Genomic DNA, 19,210 nt, shown 5'->3' with positions numbered 1-19,210 from the left:
GTATGGAGTTGTGCGGAGCTAGTCCCGACATCGCGCGGGACTCCGAAAAACTGACACTGTCCAAAAATTCCGCGCGGCAACGGCCTACCGGCCCGCAGCTGCATTAAGGCCGTACGCACCGCCTCGACGGGCGTGAGCAGCGTCTCGACGCCGTACGCAGTGCCTTGAAGGCGTACGCCTTCACTCGAACTTCACGTCAACTCGTACGGGATCACTCGACCTCCACGCGGCCCCCGCTTCCGGTTTGGTCGCGCTTGCCGCATGCTCGTGGGACAGGCCCTAAATGTTGCCCAAGGGTCTAAATATTCACATAGTCGAAGCTCTGTGTAAAGTTGCAATAACAATACAAAAGACACTGGTCAGATGGGTCAAGGTACCACAGTGGCCCAGCAGTAGAGTTGCTGCCTCACAGCGCCAAAGACCTTGGTTCGATCCTGACTACGGGTTCTATCTATCCGGAGTTTGCACGTTCTCCCTGGTATTGCATGGGTTTTCTCCGGGTGCTCCGGTTTCCTTCCACACTCCAAAGACATGCAGGTTTGTATTTTAATTTAATCTGTAAATTGTTCCTAGTGTGTAGGATAGTACTAGCGTACAGGGTGGTCACTGGTCGGCGAAGACTCACTGGGCCTAAGGACCTGTTACACGCTGTATCTCCAAACTAAACAGTAGATCACAGGAACGGTCCTTTCAGTCCAAAGTATCCATGCTGACCATGATGCCACATTAATCTTATTCCTTCTGCCTGCATGTGATTCATATCCCTCCATTCCCTGCATATTCATGTGACTATCTAAAGCTGTGCGGGTTTGTAGGTTAATCGCCCTCTTATAAATAGGCCCTCGTGTGTAGGGAGCGGAAGCGGAAGTGGGATAATATAGAACTAGTGTGAATGAGTAATCGATGGTGTATGTGGACTTGGTGGGCCGAAGCATGGTGTATCTAAAAATTCAATTCAAGATTTTCACACTGGTTATGAAAATGGAACATAAATGGAGATAACCCCAGAGAATGATTGGTTTCCAATAAGCAGTTTTGCAGTTCAGAGCATTAAAATGGCGTTTCTACCAACAAATGTTACTGTTTGGATGCCTTGTTGCCATCCTCCTCTCAGCCAACAATGAACCATTGTCCATTTCCTAATTGTCTGCTTTGATCGATCCTTTTGATTGATTAGATTATTGATTATTGATTAGATGCTTTAATAATCCTTTACAGGAAATTACTGTGCCACAACAGCTTCAATCAAGACAGACATGACACCACACATTTCCTCAGATAGCTTCCATACTTAATAAGTTAAAATACAATGAATGAATACTAAAAAAAAATGCAAATTTATTTTTGTGCATTATAAAACCTTATAGCAGCTGGTATACAAGACTTCATATATCTCTCAGTTTTGCACATTGGTGCAATCAGTCTCTGACTGAAGATGCTGCTCTTGATCACCTTCAGGGCGTGGAGTGGGTGAGTGGGGTTGGTCATTATTGAACCCAGTTTGTTCAGAGTTCTGGCCTCTGCCACCTGCTGGACCATTAGTTGCTCAGCCCCGACCACTGAGCCGGCCTTCCTGATCAGCTTGTCCAGTCTGTTTTTGTCCGCTATGCGGGCGCCTTCTCCCCAACAGGCCACAGCAAAAAACAGAGCACTGGCCACCACTGAATGGTAGACACTGCACAGTAGGGGTTGGCAGATGTTGAATGACCTTAACCTCCTTAAGAAATACAGTCGACTTTGTCCCTTCCTGTACACCGCCTCCATATGACTCTTCCAGTCCAGCTCACTGTCAAGCTGCACACCAAGGTACCTGTGGTTGGCGACCACCTCCACCTCTGTGCCCCTGATGGTGATTGGTGTTGGTTGAGTCCTCCTCCTCCCCTCCTGAAATCCACAACTATCTCCTTAGTTTTTGTGGTGTTGAGATGGAGGTTATTGTGTGCACTCCACTCCACAAAGTTGTTAATTGTATCTCTATACTCCTCCTCATTGCCCCCTTTGATGAGGCCGACAACAGCTGTGTCATCTGAAAATTTCTGCAAAAAGCAGCTGTTGGTGTTGTATTGGAAATCCGCTGTGTAGATGGTGAACAGGAATGGAGCCAGCACCGTTCCTTGTGGAGCCCCTGTGCTGCTCAGGATGGTGCTTGAGACATTGTTCTGTAGGCGCACGTACTGTGGTCTGAGGAAAAGGTAATCCAAGCACCACAGTACCAGTAATGGATCCACCTTCAACTTCTCCATCTTCTCCCCTAGCAGTCAGGGCTGAATTGTGTTAAAGGCACTTGAGAAGTCAAAGAATGCTGACCTTACCTGGATTGGGGGCACTCCAGAACTTCCAACATCTGGATGTTTTCCTTTTCTTTGTAAATGGCACCAAAATATAGTGACTGTGCATTTGTGGGATGTTGCAAAGAATCTCACTGTGCTGTGCATACGTCACGATAAAGAACCATTGAACCATTTGCAAAAGTGACTGCTTTTATCAAATGCTGCTACTTCTGACAATGTGAAAAACAAAATTAATTTATTTATGATGGATCAATCACAGAAATAATTCTGGCATCCACTTGCACAGTAGCCACTTTACATAAATAGACACAGAGTGCTGGAGTAAGTCAGCAGGTCAGGCAGCATCTCTGGAGCACATGGATAGGTGATGTATCGGGACGGGGTCCTTATTTCGTAGTAGGGGGAGAAAGCTGGAAGAGAGGTGAGAGCAGGACAAAGCCTGGCAAGTGATAGGTGAATACAGGTTTAGTTTAGTTTCATTAATTGTAGATCAGAGATACAAGAGTGACCAGGTGATGGGTGGTCAGCGTGGACCTGTTTCCATGCCTATCGTTGTCTCTGTACTGTATGCTCTATCTCCAAACTAAACTGATTATTTCTTATCACCATATAACCATATAACCATATAACAATTACAGCACGGAAACAAGCCGTCTCGGCCCTTCTAGTCCGTGCCGAACACGTATTCTCCCCTAGTCCCATCTACCTGCACTCAGACCATAACCCTCCATTCCTTTCCCGTCCATATAACTATCCAATTTATTTTTAAATGATAAAATCGAACATGCCTCCACCACCTTCACTGGAAGCTCATTCCACACAGCTACCACTCTCTGAGTAAAGAAATTCCCCCTCATGTTACCCCTAAACTTCTGTCCCTTAATTCTCAACTTTAAATTCACATTTAGCAATTACTGCTAAATGCACCAATCAAAATTGTATCACAGATTTGTTGCAGGATGAATGGGTAAGTGCAGCAAACGTAGACGTGCGGGGTAAGTATTTTTACACAGAAAGTGGTGGGTGCCTGGAGCACACTGCTGAGGGTGGTGGTGCAGGAAGGTACGATAGTGGTTTTTAAGGGACTTTTGGCCAGGCACATGGATATTCTGGGATATGGATCACACGCAGGCAGAGGAGATTAGTTTAATTTGGCATCATGTCCAGCACAGACGTTGTGGACAATTAAAAATGGTAATAAAATGATATCAATTTGTGATTTTAATAGGTCGCATGCACTGATTTAAATATAAATGCATGTTATACATATTTAGTAAGAGTTAACAAGGAATATATGAACTCTTTGGACTGAGTCCAATTCTTGAAAACCATTTAATCCTTGCAATAACAATAACATACTTATTTTTTGGATCTCATTCAATATTATTCTTAAAAGTAATTAAATGTAGTTAAATATAAAATTGCTGTTTACCACAAATCTTCCAGTATTTGTGCAATATTGCTGTTTCACCCATGGTCAAATGGAGGAATTGATTATTCATATATACATGCCAATATTAAAAATTAAAACATGTTATAAGAACTTGGCATCATGCATCAGACACATTGAGCCATGTATGACACATCGAACTATCACAAGTAAAAACTTTTCTGAATAATTTGTTGTTTAGTTTATTTCTCTCTCTCTCTCTCTCTCTCTCTCTCTCCTCTCTCTCTCTCTCTCTCTCTCTCTCTCTCTCTCTCTCTCCTTCTCTCTCCCCCCCCCCCTCCATTCTCTCTCTCCCATCTACCTATCCCCCCCTCCCCCTCTCCCTCTCTCTCTCTCCCTCTCTCTCCCCCTCCCTCTTCCTTTCCTGCTTTTCCTCTCTCTCTCTCTCCCTCCATCTCCCTCCTTCTCTCTCTCTCTCCTCTCTTCTCTCTCCCTCCCTCCCAGCCACGGCTCCACCCCTCTCTCTCCTCGGGGAGACGCAGTGATCAATACAGGGAGGGCCGGGCCACTGACACTAGCCAGAGCCTCCCCAGCCATTTACCTCACCGCATGTCACTGCTACACACCATGAGCAATTTTACAGACGGCCAATTAACCTGCAAACCGGAGCACCCGGATGCATCCCATGTGTTCACAGGGATTCCGCAGACAGCATCCGAGGTCAGGATCAAACCTGTGTCTCTGGCGCTGTGAGGCAGCAACTCTAGTTTATTTTAGAGAAAGTGTTTCAAAACTACATTAGCTGCATATTTTCAAACAGAAATTTTACACTGATGAAAAATTTATATTGCACCATCAAATGTGTAATGTGGTGTTACTATATAGGTGGCACAGTGGCACAGCGGTAGAGTTGCTGTCTTACAGCGCTAGGCACCCGGGTTTCATTTCGATCCTGACTACGGGTGCTGTCTATATGAAGTTTGCACGTTCTCCTGTGAGCGTGTGGTTTATCCCCAGGTGATCTGATTTCCTCGCACATTCCAAAGACGAACAGGTTTGTAGGTTAATTGGCTTTGGTAAATTGTCCCTAGTGTGTAGGTTTATGCTTGTGTACGGGGTGATCTCTCTGATTAGATTGGAGTCAGTGGGCCGAAAGGCCTGTTTCTGCACTGTATCTCTAAACTAAACTAAACTAATATGTTTGGCAAAATTTGTGACAGAGGCAAAATCAAACTGAAAGTGGAATTTTGCAAGAACATTTTCAAATGTAAATATAATTATGCAGATAGTGAGACCATTTTGTACAATTAACTCCAAATGTCTTGGAGCTACAGATATTCCAGGGAGCATTCATTAATTTTTATTTTAAGCTTTTATTCATATGGAAATCAAATGGGGATAGAGTTGCCAGAATTTTAAGTGCTCTCTGTGGGTGCTAACGTTTTTGAATTACTTATCAATCAAACCTCACTTTAGTAGTGAATCTGATTGTTGCCAAGGTGCTCTTGATGTTTGATTGAACATAGCTGGGAGTTATTCTAAAAGGAAATTTGGATCAATCTTAGACGTGTCGCGTTGTGGAATAAGAGATTGCTGACAATTTTGGTTTCACTGGCATGGATAGGGTAGACAGTCTTTTTCCCCAAGATGGAAAATTAAAATACTAGAGGGCAGAGCTTTAAGCTGAGTGGCAAAGTTTAAAGGATATGCGCAGGGCAACCTTTTTTTACACAGTGAGTGAAGAGTGCCTGGAACACACTTCTGGGATTGGTGGATGAGGCAGATATAACCATATAACCATATAACAATTACAGCACGGAAACAGGCCATCTCGGCCCCTCTAATCCGTGCCAAACACGTATTCTCCCCTAGTCCCATCTACCTGCACTCAGACCATAACCCTCCATTTCATTCCCGTCCATATACCTATCAAATTTATTTTTAAATGATAAAATCGAACCTGCCTCCACCACTTCCACTGGAAGCTCATTCCACACAACTACCATTCTCTGAGTAAAGAAGTTCCCCCTCATGTTACTCCTAAACTTCTGTCCCTTAATTCACAAATCATGTCTATGGGACTAGGGGAGATTATGTGTTCGGCACGGACTAGAAGGGTCGAGATGGCCTGTTTCCGTGCTGTAATTGTTATATGGTTATATGTCCTCTTGTTTAAATCTTCCCTACTCTCAATGGAAAAAGCTTATCCACGTCTACTCTGTCTATCCCTCTCATCATTTTAAAGACCTCTATCAAGTCTCCCCTTAACCTTCTGCGCTCCAAAGAATAAAGACCTAACTTGTTTAACCTTTCTCTGTAACTTAATTGCTGAAACCCAGGCAACATTCTAGTAAATCTCCTCTGTACTCTCTCTATGTTGTTGACATCTTTCCTATAATTTGACGACCAAAATTGTACACCATACTCCAGAATTGGCCTCACCAATGCCTTGTACAATTTTAACATTACATCCCAAATTCTATACAATGCTCTGATTTATAAAGGCCTGCACACCAAAAGCTTTCTTTACCACCCTATCTACATGAGATTTCACCTTCAGGGAACTATACAGTTATTCCTAGATCCCTGTGTTCACCTGCATTCTTCAATTCGCTACCATTTACCATGTACGTCCTATTTTGATTTGTCCTGCCACGATGTAGCACCTCACACTTATCAGCATTAAACTCCATCTGCCATCTTTCAGCCCACTATTCCAAATGGCCTAAATCTCTCTGTAGACTTTGAAAATCGACTTCATTATCCACAACCCCACCTATCTTAGTATCATCTGCATACTTACTAATCCAATTTACCACACCATCATCCAGATCATTGATATATATGACAAACAACAGTGGACCCAACACAGATCCCTGTGGCACCCCACTAGTCACTGGTCTCCAACCTGACAAACAGCCATCCACCATTACTCTCTGGTATCTCCCATTCAGCCACTGTTTAATCCATCTTGCTATTCCATCATTAATATCCAACAATTGAACCTTCTTAACCAACCTTCCGTGAGGAACCTTGTCAAAGGCCTTACTGAAGTCCATATATACAACATCCACCACTTTACCTTCATCAATTTCCCGAGTAACCTCTTCAAAAAATTCAAGAAGATTAGTCAAACATGACCTTCCAGGCACAAATCCATGTTGACTGTTCCTAATCAGACCCTGTTTATCCAATGCTTATATATATTATCTCTAAGTATCCTTTCCATTAATTTGCCCACCACTGACGTCAAACTAACAGGTCTATAATTGCCAGGTTTACTCTTAGAACCCTTTTTAAACAATTGAACAACATGCGCAGTACGCTAATCCTCCGGCACCATTCCCGTTTCTAATGACATTTGAAATATTTCTGTCATAGCCCCTGCTATTTCTACATTAACTTCCCTCAATGTCCTAGGGAATATCCTGTCAGGACCTGGAGACTTATCCACTTTTATATTTCTCAAAAGTGTCTGTATTTCCTCTTCTTTGAATCTCATGGTTTCCATAGCTACTCTACTTGTTTCCCTTACCTCACATAATTCAATATGATAGTTTAGTTTTAGCTTAGTTTAGTTTTAGTTTATTGTCATGTGTACCGAGGTACAGTGAAAAGCTTTTGTTGTGTGCCAACCAGTCAGCAGAAAGACAATACATGTTTACAATCAAACTGTTCAGAGTGTACAGATACTGTACATGATAAAGGGAATAACGTTGAGTACAAAATAAAGTCATTTGTATAGGCACATGCAAATGCAGGAAATGTGTATATGTATATATATATGTAAATATTATGTGCAGGTAGATTAGAGATGGTCATTACAACATGTTCAACACAGACATTGTGAGCCGAAGGGCCTGTTCTTGAGCTATACGGTTCCATGTTCCAGGTTCTATGTCCTATTTGTCTGCCATCCAACATTTTTGATTTTGTACAATAAAAGACAGACACATTACTCCCAGCTTTTATTTTAGCTCTGATTTTATGTGCTCTGTGTGTCTCTTACAGTTAGTGGGAAGACCCAAGAAATGAAATGAACTGTCACCTATAAGATTAAACATAATGCCAAAACATGAAAACAATTACTGTATGTTGCGATTTGCCACTTAATCATCAAACGTGCAGGCTCGTTTGATCCCTGACAAGTTTTTAAACTTCCAGCAGTATTGGACTGGTAGTTTACAGATAAATAAAAAACATCAGAACATAAAAATCAAAGTTATTATTGCTGCAAGTTTAAAAACTTATCCAGGATCAAACGATCCTGCATTTTTGATGATTAAGTGGCAAATCGCAACATAATTGTTTTCAGTTATTGGTACTATATTTAATCTTATTGGTGACAGTTCATTTAATTTATTTTGTCCAATGAAGAGGAGAATTAACATAAAGTTTTTGAAGCTTCTAAGATGTGACTGCCCTTCAGTGAAAGATGTTGTTATGTTCTCACAGCTTAATCAATGAGCACTGAATGCGAGTGGATGTGAAAGTGGGATAACAGAACTAGTGCAAACAGGTGTTTAAGAAAGAACCACAGATGCTGGAAAAGATGTCGAGACCCTTCTTCAGACCCGAAACGTCGCCTATTCCTTCTCTCCATAGATACTGCCTCACCCACAAAAACAGGAAAGTAGACTATTACCTGAATGGTGGCCGATTAGGAAAAGGGGAGATGCAACGAGACCTGGGTGTCATGGTACACCAGTCATTGAAAGTAGGCATGCAGGTGCAGCAGGCAGTGAAGAAAGCGAATGGTATGTTAGCATTCATAGCAAAAGGATTTGAGTATAGGAGCAGGGAGGTTCTACTGCAGTTGTACAGGGTCTTGGTGAGATCACGCCTGGAGTATTGCGTACAGTTTTGTTCTCCTAATCTGAGGAAGGACATTCTTGCCATAGAGGGAGTACAGAGAAGGTTCACCAGACTTATTCCTGGGATGTCAGGACTTTCATATGAAGAAAGACTGGATAGACTCGGTTTGTACTCACTAGAATTTAGAAGATTGAGGGGGGATCTTATAGAAACTTACAAAATTCTTAAGGGGTTGTACTGGCTTGATGCAGGAAGATTGTTCCCGATGTTGGGGAAGTCCAGGACAAGGGGTCACAATTTAAGGTTGAATGGGAAATCTTTTAGGACTGAGATGAAAAAAACATTTTTTACACAGAGAGTGGTAAATCTCTGGAATTCTCTGCCACAGAATGTAGTTGAGGCCAGTTCATTGGCTATATTTAAGAGGGATTTGGATGTGGCCCTTGTGGCTAAAGGGATCAGGGGGTATGGAGAGAAAGCCGGTACAGGATACTGAGTTGGATGATCAGCCATGATCATATTGAATGGCCGTGTTGGCTCGAAGGGTCGAATGGCCTACTCCTGCACCTATTTTCTGTTTCTATGTTTCTATGTCTCTCCAGCATTTTTGTCTACCTTAGTGCAAACGGTGATTGATGGTTGGCACGGACTCAGTGGGCCGAAGGACCTGTTTCCGCGCTGTGTCTCTAAATTGAACTAAACTAAACTTCGTCCCCTAATGGTTATTAGGCTTCTGAACGGTCCTTCCATAATCTAGGGTACTGTCTGATTCACCTCTAACCCATTATGGACATTGGACTTTGTCCATGGAACTGATGCAAGATAGACACAAAATGCTGGAGTAACTCAGCGGGTCAGGCAACATCTCTGGAGAAAAGGAATAGCTGACGTTTCGGATCGAGACCGTTCTTCAGACCCGCTGATCAAAACAGTATTTTCTGATCTGACTGGATAGCATGCAAAACAAAGCTTACACATGACAACAATAAACCTGAGTCCCTGATAACCCGGCATAGGATGTAATGCTGAGGCTTTATAAGGCACTGGTCAGACTGCATTTGGAGTATTGTGAGCAGTTTTGGGCCCCATATCTGAGGAAGGATGTGCTGATGCTGGAGAGGATACAGAGAAGTTTACAAGAATGTTCCCCGGGTTAACTGGGTTAACATATGATGAGCGTTTAATGGCACTGGCCTTGTACTCGCTGGAGTTTAGAAGGATGAGGGGACCTCATTGAAACTTACCAAATTGTGAAAGGCCTGTATAAAGTGGATAGGGAGAGGATGCTTCCACTACTGGGAGAGTCTAGGACCAGAGGGCACAGCCTCAGAATAAAAGGACGTACCATTAGAAAGGAGCTGAGGAGGAATTTCTTTAGTCGTGTAGAGGTTGGTGAATCTGTGGAATTCATTGCCACTAACGGCTCTGGAGGCCGTGATTTCATCTTTTAAGGCAGAGATTCACAGATACTTAATTGGTAAGGATTATGAGGAGAAGGCAGGAGAATGAGATTGATTTGGAAAGATATATCAGCCACAATTTAATGGTGGAGTAGACTCAATGGGCCAAATGGCCTACCTCTGCTCCTGTGACTTATGAACTATATTCATTGAAATCCTATTTTGTTAAATCACATTTGCTGCAATTCTGCCCGGATTTAATATTTCCAGATATAAAAACAATAACTTACATATATTACTTGGTTTGATCAAACTAATTAGCTTGGGGAACTGAGCTACTGTCACAGTATATATGGTGAGTTATTTCACGTAGCTAGCCTTTTAGCTTCAGTTCTATACTCTAAAGTCAAAGATATTTTTAATAACTTTTTCATCTGGGAATTGACCTAATATGGACAGGCTTATATAATAACACTTATTAAGGATTACAACCCCTATCTGACCAGGTAGCACAGAATAAAAAAATGGTTCTAAAATTGGAACCATTGTTTTTACATTCATGATATAACATCTGCTTCAGGAAGGTAAGATTCTGAAGGCATTAATAAATGCAACTGGCTATTTGAAAATCCAAAGCCATAAATGCTTCATAAATAATAATAAACTGAACGTTATAGATTTAAAGAAGCCACAGTGGGGAAGTACTCTGATCCGACAGCTCTGCTTAAGGCATTGTTGCCTCTTATTTTGAAGTAATGTTTGCTCATTATTCAATTCCTGTGAAACATTTGAGGACATCTCAAAGTATATAAAATGTGTATTGCAATATCAAGTTGTTTTTCATTCTGTAAACTCATTGGTCTGCTGTTTTCCTTTTTTTTATCTTTCATATTATTTTTGAAATATTCGTACAATTATAAGGGCAGAAGACGGATTGTCAACATAGTTTTGTACATGGAAGGTTGTGTCTCACAAATCTGATTGTTTTTTGATGATGTGATCAAAAAGATTGATGAAGGCAGAGCTGTAGACTGAATATATGGATTTTAGCAAAGCATTCGACACGGTTCTGCATGGTAGGCTGCTCTGGAAGGTTAGATCCCATGGGATCCAGGGAGAGATAGCTGAATGAATAGAAAATTGCCTTCATGGAAGGAAGCAGAGGGTGATGGTGGAAGTTTGCTTTTCGGACAAGTGGTGCGCCTTGGGATTTGGCGCTGGGTCCATTGGTGTTTGTCATCTACATCAGTGATTTGAATGAGAACATACATGCATGATTAGCAAGTTTACAGATGACACAAAAGTAGGTGGTATTGTAGATAGTGAAGATGGTTGTCAAATAGTGAAGCAGGATCTTGATCGATTGGCCAGGTGGGGTGAGGAATGGTTGATGGAATTTAATACAGTGAAATGTGAGGTGTTGCATTTTGGGAAGATTAACATGGACAGGACCTACATAGTGAATGGTAGTGCTCTGGGGGAGTGTTGTAGAGTAGAGGGATCTAGTAGTGTAGGTACATAGCTCGTTGAAAGTTGCATCACAGGTAGATAGGCTTTTGACACATTGGCCTTCATTAGTCAGAGTATTGAGTATTGATGTTGGGAGGTCATGTTGCAGTTATATAAGACATTGGTGAGGCTGCATTTAGAGTATTGTGTTCAGTTCTGGGCACCATGATATAGGACGACTATTTTCAAGTTGAAAAATGGCCCAGAGAAGATTTATGAAGATGTTGCCAGGACTCGAGGGCCTGCGATATAGACAGAGGTTGAGCAGGCTAGAACTATATTCCTTGGAGCTCAGGAAGGTGAGGGGTGATCTTATAGTGGTCAAAATCATGAGAGGAATAGATCAGGTAGACACACTGTCTCTTGCCCAGAATGAGGTAATCGAGAACCAGAGGACATAGGTTTAAGGTGAGGGGGGTGATTTAATAAGAACCTGAGGGGTAACTTTTTCACACAAAGGGCAGTGGAGCTGCTGGAGGAGTCAGTTGAGGCTGGAACTATCGTAATGTTTATGAAATATTTAGACAGGTACTGTAAATGGATAGGATGGGTGTAGAGATACTGTATATGGGCCAAATGCAGGCATGGGATTAGTGTAGATGGACATGTTGGTGGGCATTGTCAAGTTGGGCTGATGGGCCTGTTTCCACGCTATATGTCTCCCCATGACTGTGATTGTTAACAAGTAGAGCTTTGTACTAATACAATCCCGTTTATGCAATCCCAAGGTACATCATCTTCATCAAGTCAATTTACACACCAAAACACGTCAAACATGGAAGGGCAACCTGGTGATGTTGATTGTAGAGCATGGAACATAGAACAGTACAGCACAGGAACAGGCTCTATGACCCACATTACCCACACCGAACATGAAGCCAAGTTAAACTAATCTCCTCTGCTTTCACATAATCCATATCCCTCCATATCCATCTGCCTATCTAAAAGCCTCTTAAATGTCCCTATTATATCAGCCACCACCACCACCCCAGGAAGTACATTCCAGGCACCACCACCCACTGTGTAAAAAAGTTACCCTGCACATCTCATTTAAAAGAAGCCCCTCCCCACTTTAAAGCTACGCCCTCCAGTTTTAGACATTTAAAAAATAGCATGGCGAATATTGTTAAGTTATAAAAGCAGAAAAATACATAAAGTGTTGGAGTAACTCAATGGATCAGGCAGCATCCCTGGAGACATCCACATGAAGGTATGAAGGTATAAAGAACGAGCTGCCAGAGGGGTAGTTGAGACCGGTACCATAACAGGTTTAGAGGGATATGGGCCAAGCGCAGGCAGGTGGCACTGGTGTAGATAGGAAATCTTGTTGGCATGGGCAGGTTGGGCTGAAGGGCCTATTTCTGTGCTGTATGACTATGAGAGGAATTTTCAAGGGACATGAAAACATCGAAAATAGGTGCAGGAGTAGGCCGTTCGGACTCTCAAGCCATTCAATATGATCATGGTTGATCACCCAAAGTCAGTACCCTCTTCCTGCTTTCTCCCCATATTCCTTGATTTTGTTAGCCCTAAGAGCTACATCTAACTCTCTTTTGACAACATCCAATGAATTGTCCTTCACTGCCTTCTGCGGCAGAGAATTCCGCAGATTCACAACTCTCTCGGTGACAACGTTTTTCCTCATCTCAGTCCTAAATGGCCTACCCCTTCTTCTTAAACTGTGACCCCTGGTTCTGGACTCCCCCAAAACCGGGAACATTTTTCCTGCATCTAGCCTGTCCAATCCCTTAAGAATGTTATGTTTCTATAAGATACCCTCTCATCCTTCTAAATTCCAGTGAATATAAGTCCAGTCGATCCATTCTTTCATCATATGTTAGTCCCGCCATCCCGGGAATTAACCTGGTGAACCAACACTTCCTCAATAGCAATAATGTCCTTCCTCAAATTAGGAGACCAAAACGGCACACAATACTATGGTCTCACTAGGGCCCTGAACAACTGCAGTGGGACCTCCTTGCTCCTATACTCATATCCTCTTGCTATAAAGGCCAACATGCCATTTGCTTTCTTCACTGCCTGTTGTATCTCCATGCTTACTATCAGTGACAGATGTACATGCACACCCAGGTCTCGTTGCACCTCCCCTTTTCCTAATCTGACACAATTCAGATAATAATCTGCCTTCTTGTTCTTGCCACTAAAGTGGATAACCTCATATTTATCCACATTATATTGCATCTGCCCATTCGCCCAATCTGTCCAAGTCACCCTGCAGCCTCATAGCATCTTCATCGCAGCTCCTCGCATCTTCGTCGGTGTGGACATGTTTGGCCAAAGGACCTGTTTCTATGCTGTAGGATAATATGACTTCTTCTTGCGTATGGAGTGTACAGCCTAAAGTTGTAGGACAACTTGTTCTATTTGATTCTGCACACCAGGTTGATTGCATTTGTCGAAACAGGGCGGACCACGTGAAGGTTGCAATCTCCCACCCCAACAACATGACTCTAACACTTTGGACTGTTTTTACCACAATAAGTGTACAATATGTGCAACCTATGGCAATATACTGTGTTTAATAAAGAATATTATTTAGATTTCGGAGCAAGGTTTGTACCGCGTTCTGTTCTCTAACCGTGACTGTTCGTTGTCCTCAGATTAGAATCTCCAACTCGTTGTCTGAGCATTGATGCACCAAAAGGTGTTCAGATCAAAGCAAGAGCTGGGAATATTGAAGCTTCTTCACAGAGGGACATCGTGTTGCATACCAGTGAAGGAACGGTGAGTTCAGATCAAATCCACAGGGACGCCTTGCATGTCTTGTGTAGCGTGGAACGTGTGTGAACGGGTTTCCACTGGTTGGCATGGACTCGGTGAGTCGAAGGTCCTGCATCTCTGAACTAAACTAAACTATGGATTATGTCCAGTACTCTGCCGTGATCTGCGCCCAAGCATTGACCTAAATGAGCTCTGTTTGCCCACTGTCAAGGTTGACTGTCACCCAACTCTTTTGATATTGAAGCCGTAACCTCTTCTCTCCTCTCCCCTCCCATCGGGCAAGAGGTACATAAGTGTGAAAAACACATACCTCCAGATTCAGGGACAGTTCCTTCCCAGCTGTCATCAGGCAACTAAACCATCCTATCAACAACTAGAGAGAGGGCAGTCCTGGCCAACCATCTGCCTCATTATTGACCCTCACACTATCTTTAATCAGAATTTACTGGACTTTATCGTTCACTAAACGTTATTCCCTTAATCCTGTATCTGTACACTGTGGTCGTCTCGATTATAATCATGTATAGTCTTTCCACTGACTGGATAGCACGCAAGAAAAAGCTTTTCACTGTACCTCAGTACAAATGACAATAAACTAAACTAAAGTAATGAATAATGGAGTGCCACATAAAGAAACACATACAAGGAAAGACCAGGAAATAGTTAGCTCACTTTTCCTCCTGTACTGAGCTTGTTAATAATTCTTGCTGTTAAAGACCCCAGAGTTTAAAGAGGTTTAGTTTATTCCTCTGCTCCCTCCTACAATGATACATTCCTGATACGTCTTTTCCCGCCCAAACCACCTCCTCCCCTGGTACTTTCCCTTGCAACCACAGGAAATGCTACACTAGTAGCTTTACCTTCCCCCTCGATCCCATCCAAGGACCCAAGCAGTCTTTCCAGTGAGGCAGAGGTTCACCTGCACCTCCTCCAACCTGATCTATTGCATCCGCTGTTCTAGGTGTCAACTGCTCTACATCGGTGAGACCAAGCGCAGGCTTGGCGATTGCTTCGCCCAACACCTCCGCACAGTTCGCAATAACCAACCTGATCTCCCGGTGGCTCAGCACTTCAACTCCTCCTCCCATTCCATATCCGACCTATCTGTCCTGGGCCTCCTCCATGGCCAGAGTGAGTCCCACCGCAAATTGGAGGAGCAGTACCTCATATTTCGCTTGGGTAGTTTACACCCCAGCAGTATGAACATTGGCCGCCAATTTCAGACAGTCCTCGCTTTCTCCCTCCTTCCCCTCCCCTTCCCAGCTCTCCCACAGCCCATTGTTTCTGCCTCTTCCTTTCTTCTTCTCGCCCCCCTCCCCCACCCCCACATCAGTCTGAAGAAGGGTCTCAACCCGAAACGTTTCCTATTCCTTCGTTCCATAGATGCTGCCTCACCCGCTGAGTTTCTCCAGTATTTTTGCCTACCTTCGATTTTTCCAGCATCTGCAGTTCCTTCTTAAACATCACCAGGCCACATCTTCTTAAATAATTATCTCGCCAAACGAAGAGTGAAACCCAAAATGTAGACACAAGGAACTGCAGATGCTGGAATGTAATGTACAAAATAAAGTGCTGGAATTGCTCAGTGGGTCAGGCAGCATCTCTGGAGGATCGACAAGGATCTGAAATGGGGATCCTGACCCAAACATCAACTATCCATGTCCTCCAGACTCGCTGAGTTACTCCAGCACTTTGTGTTCTCGTGAAGCCCAAAATGGTAGAGAGCTACGAGTTGTCTGCTGGGCTGTCATAGAGATCAGAAGTTCCTGGGCAGTGCAACTAAAATAAAATTACTTTATTCGTTGGAGTGCAGGAGAAAGAGGGGTGATCTCATCGAGGTGTATAAAATCATGGGGAATAGATATGGTGAATGCATCTTTTACCCAGGGTAGGAGAATCAAAAACATGAGGATACACATTGAAGATGATAGGGATAAGATTTAGTACTAACCTGTCTTTCACTCAGAGGGAGGTGGGTACATGGAACAAGCTGTCTATGTGACCTTCACAAGGTCCCTCATCATAGACCATGATCGGGATTTTCAGGTGCAAAAAAGCTCAATGGTTTAATGGTTCCTTTATTGTCACATGTACCAAGGTACAGTGAGACCTCTTTTTGCATACAGTAAGATTATTGCCATAAGTACAATATGTACATAATACAGAGAAACAGCAAACTGAGTGTATGTGCAAGAGTAGTCAGGTTCTGGCACCATTTGGCAGCCCCAACTGCAGCTGGCCATAAAGGTCTGTTGCAGCCATTCTGGGCGTCCCTCTTTGCCTGGCCTTCCTCACCCTTCGTGCCCCGGCTACGCAGCTGACCTTGAGGGCACAGAAGGTAATGTATCCAGGACTCACTCCACCCTCCTCTCTGGTTCCTAATCTTCATTGACGAGCAGGGGTCGGGCGCGGCCGCTTCTATCTCCCAGTTCCGCGGTAGTAAGGGAAGGTACAGAGCAAAGCAGAGCTGGCATTGATGACCCAGGAAAGGTGGAGCCCACAATGGTCCATTGTTGGCTGGGGAGGAGGTGATAACGAAGGGATACAAACGGTGAAATTAGCAAGAGGACTGGGGTGGGAGAGGGGGAGAGGGGAGGACGGAGGGGGGAGATTTGTATTACTTGAATAGAAACAACATGGTAATAGGTGCCGCGGTGCAGATGACAAGACCACTTTGTTTCCCGTCCATTAATAGGTGGTGCTGGATGCAGAGACGGTGAAACTGCCCAAGCTGCCTCACGGGTCACAGGGAGGACCGGGACGTTCTCAGGGACTGTACGAGGTGTGCGTGTGTCCGGATGGAATGCTCTACCTGTCCGTGGCTGGGGTCGGCTCCACCTGCCAGGAATACAGTCGGGTCTGCCAGTGAGCAGCGCGGCTTCTTCCCGACCCCCTTCCGCGCTCCCGACCCCTCGCCCCCGCTGCTTCCTGAAAACAGCTCCCAAAATAAACGCAGCTGCAAGAGTCCGTGCCGTAGCATCACGCAGAATGCCGTGAAAGACCTCCATCCATGAGCACGTCTTATGACCCGAGATATTAAACCGAAACCCCTGACTACCCTCGAAAAACAATCTGCTTACAAATGGACAAAAAAAAAAGAGCACAATTCAGAACGTTCATTTCAACTCCAACGGTGGATGCGAAGAGTGGCTTGGGCTCAATTGTCTTTGGTGCAGGGACAACTTTATTTAAAGCCCCACATAATGGATTGGAATGAGATTTAGTACAGTTTCTCAGCTCCTATATCGTAACATTTTTTTATAGGAAAGAATTATGGTCTCTGAATTACAGATCAATATTTTCTAATCGTGCATCAGTCTGACCTCTACATCTACCAACTTACGCTGATCCGAGCAATTCATTTTTTAATGATAAAAGTACATTGTATTTAATTACATTTTGATACATTTAACAGCAGAGACTGGGGTGATTTTGACCTGTGTCTGCTAGATCTCTATGCAATAACTCTTTTTCTTTTACTGCAATAACATTTGAACGACAAGAGCTGTGCTTTTTTGTACAAAACTACGATATGGAATAAAATATCCAAAGTTTGTAAAATCTGTATGTGAACCACAGTATTAAAGCTACAGTCCCCTTTCTTAGTCTTTTTTATAAAGCTATGTTGAAATGTTTAAAAATAAAATTACGCTTACCCTATCTTTGTGTGTGTGATGATTTTATTCCTGTTAATGTTCTGTCTAGCTCAGTGGCTCACTGTCATATTGTGGATTTACAGGACTGGTTAAGCCGCACTTGGGGTATGTGCATTTCTATTCTCCCGATTACAGGAAGGATGTGGACATCGTGCAGATTGGGCAGCACAGTGGCATAGTGGTAGAGCTGTTGCCTTACAGCGCCAGAGACCCAGGTTCGATCCTGACTACGGATGCTGTCTGTGATGCGTATGTACGTTCTCCCTGTGACCGTGTGGGTTTATCCGGGTGCTCCGGTTTCCTCCCATGCTCCAAAGACATACAGGTTTGCAGTCTGAAGATGTCTCTTGATTCGAAATGTGATCCCGGGAGATCAGGTTGGTTATTCCTTCTATCCAGAGATGCTGCCTGTTCCACTGAGTTACTCCATCATCTTGTGTCTATCTTCGGTGTAAACCGGCAACTGCTGTTCCTTCCAACAGGTTTGTAGGTTAATTGGCTTCTGTAAATTTTAAATTATTCCTGATGTGTAGGATAGTGCTGGTGTATGGGGTAATGGGCGGTCAGTGTGGACTCGGTGGGCCGAAGGGCCTGTTTCCGCGCTGTATCTCTAAAGTCTAAAGTAAAGTCTCCGTTAGTTAACAAGCAATCATTAGATGTCATCCTGATGCCCTCTTGTGGTGGTTAAATGCACATCACCCAGTGCCAAACTTTAAATGTGCATTTTTCATTTTTGTGGGACAACAGAAATATGAGCTTTTTTTGTTATTTTTACACCCAAAAGGGCAATGTGGCTGTTCTAAATATTAACACCTTATTTTTTATTATCCTAAAGGACGAGGCCCTGACATTGTGGGCCAGAGGGCCTGTTCCTGTGCTGTACAGTTCTATGTTTAAGAAGAAACTGCAGATGCTGGAAAATCGAAGGTACACAAAAGTGCTGGAGAAACTCAGCGGGTGCAGCAGCATCCATGGAGCAAAGGAAATAGGCAAATTTTCGGGCCGAAACGTTGCCTATTTCCTTCGCTTCACAGATGCTGCTGCACCCACTGAGTTTCTCCAGCATTTTTGTGTACCCTGTACAGTTCTATGTTCTATAGTGATGTTTTTAGAATGACACCCAAAAAGATTACGTCAGAATTATCATTTGAGAGGTGTTTTTTGGAGTGTATGGAGTGATCGCTGATCAGCAAGTGCAGGAAGGAACTACAGATGCTGGGTTTACAAGGCAGAAGTGGGCAAATTGTATGAATATTCTGCGGTATAGTTTAGTTTAGAGGCAGCGTAGAAACAGGCCGTTCAGCCCACCGAGTCCACGCTGTACGCCCGTACACCATCCCTATCCTACAGACCAGAGACAACTTACAGAAGCCAATTAACCTCCAACCCTGCACGTTTTTGGAATGT

The 19,210-nt window shown here is 43.5% G+C and overlaps 1 protein-coding gene across 8 annotated transcripts in view; it reads left to right on the top strand.

Moving 5' to 3' along the window:
- LOC129698092 (gamma-sarcoglycan-like) overlaps nucleotides 1-17,807 on the top strand; it is a 296,811-nt gene extending 279,004 nt beyond the window's left edge. For all 8 annotated transcript variants that reach the window (XM_055636962.1, XM_055636965.1, XM_055636959.1 and 5 more), the window contains 2 exons: nucleotides 14,027-14,150; nucleotides 16,843-17,807. In XM_055636962.1, coding sequence (XP_055492937.1) covers nucleotides 14,027-14,150; nucleotides 16,843-17,016 — 298 coding nt within the window. In that variant the 3' untranslated portion in view covers nucleotides 17,017-17,807. The remainder of the gene's footprint in view (nucleotides 1-14,026; nucleotides 14,151-16,842) is intronic.
- The last annotated feature ends 1,403 nt before the right edge of the window (nucleotides 17,808-19,210 follow it).

This window comes from Leucoraja erinacea, chromosome 6, assembly GCF_028641065.1.
Source record: "Leucoraja erinacea ecotype New England chromosome 6, Leri_hhj_1, whole genome shotgun sequence".
NCBI lineage: Eukaryota > Metazoa > Chordata > Chondrichthyes > Rajiformes > Rajidae > Leucoraja > Leucoraja erinaceus.
This window is presented reverse-complemented; position numbering and strand designations above follow the sequence as displayed.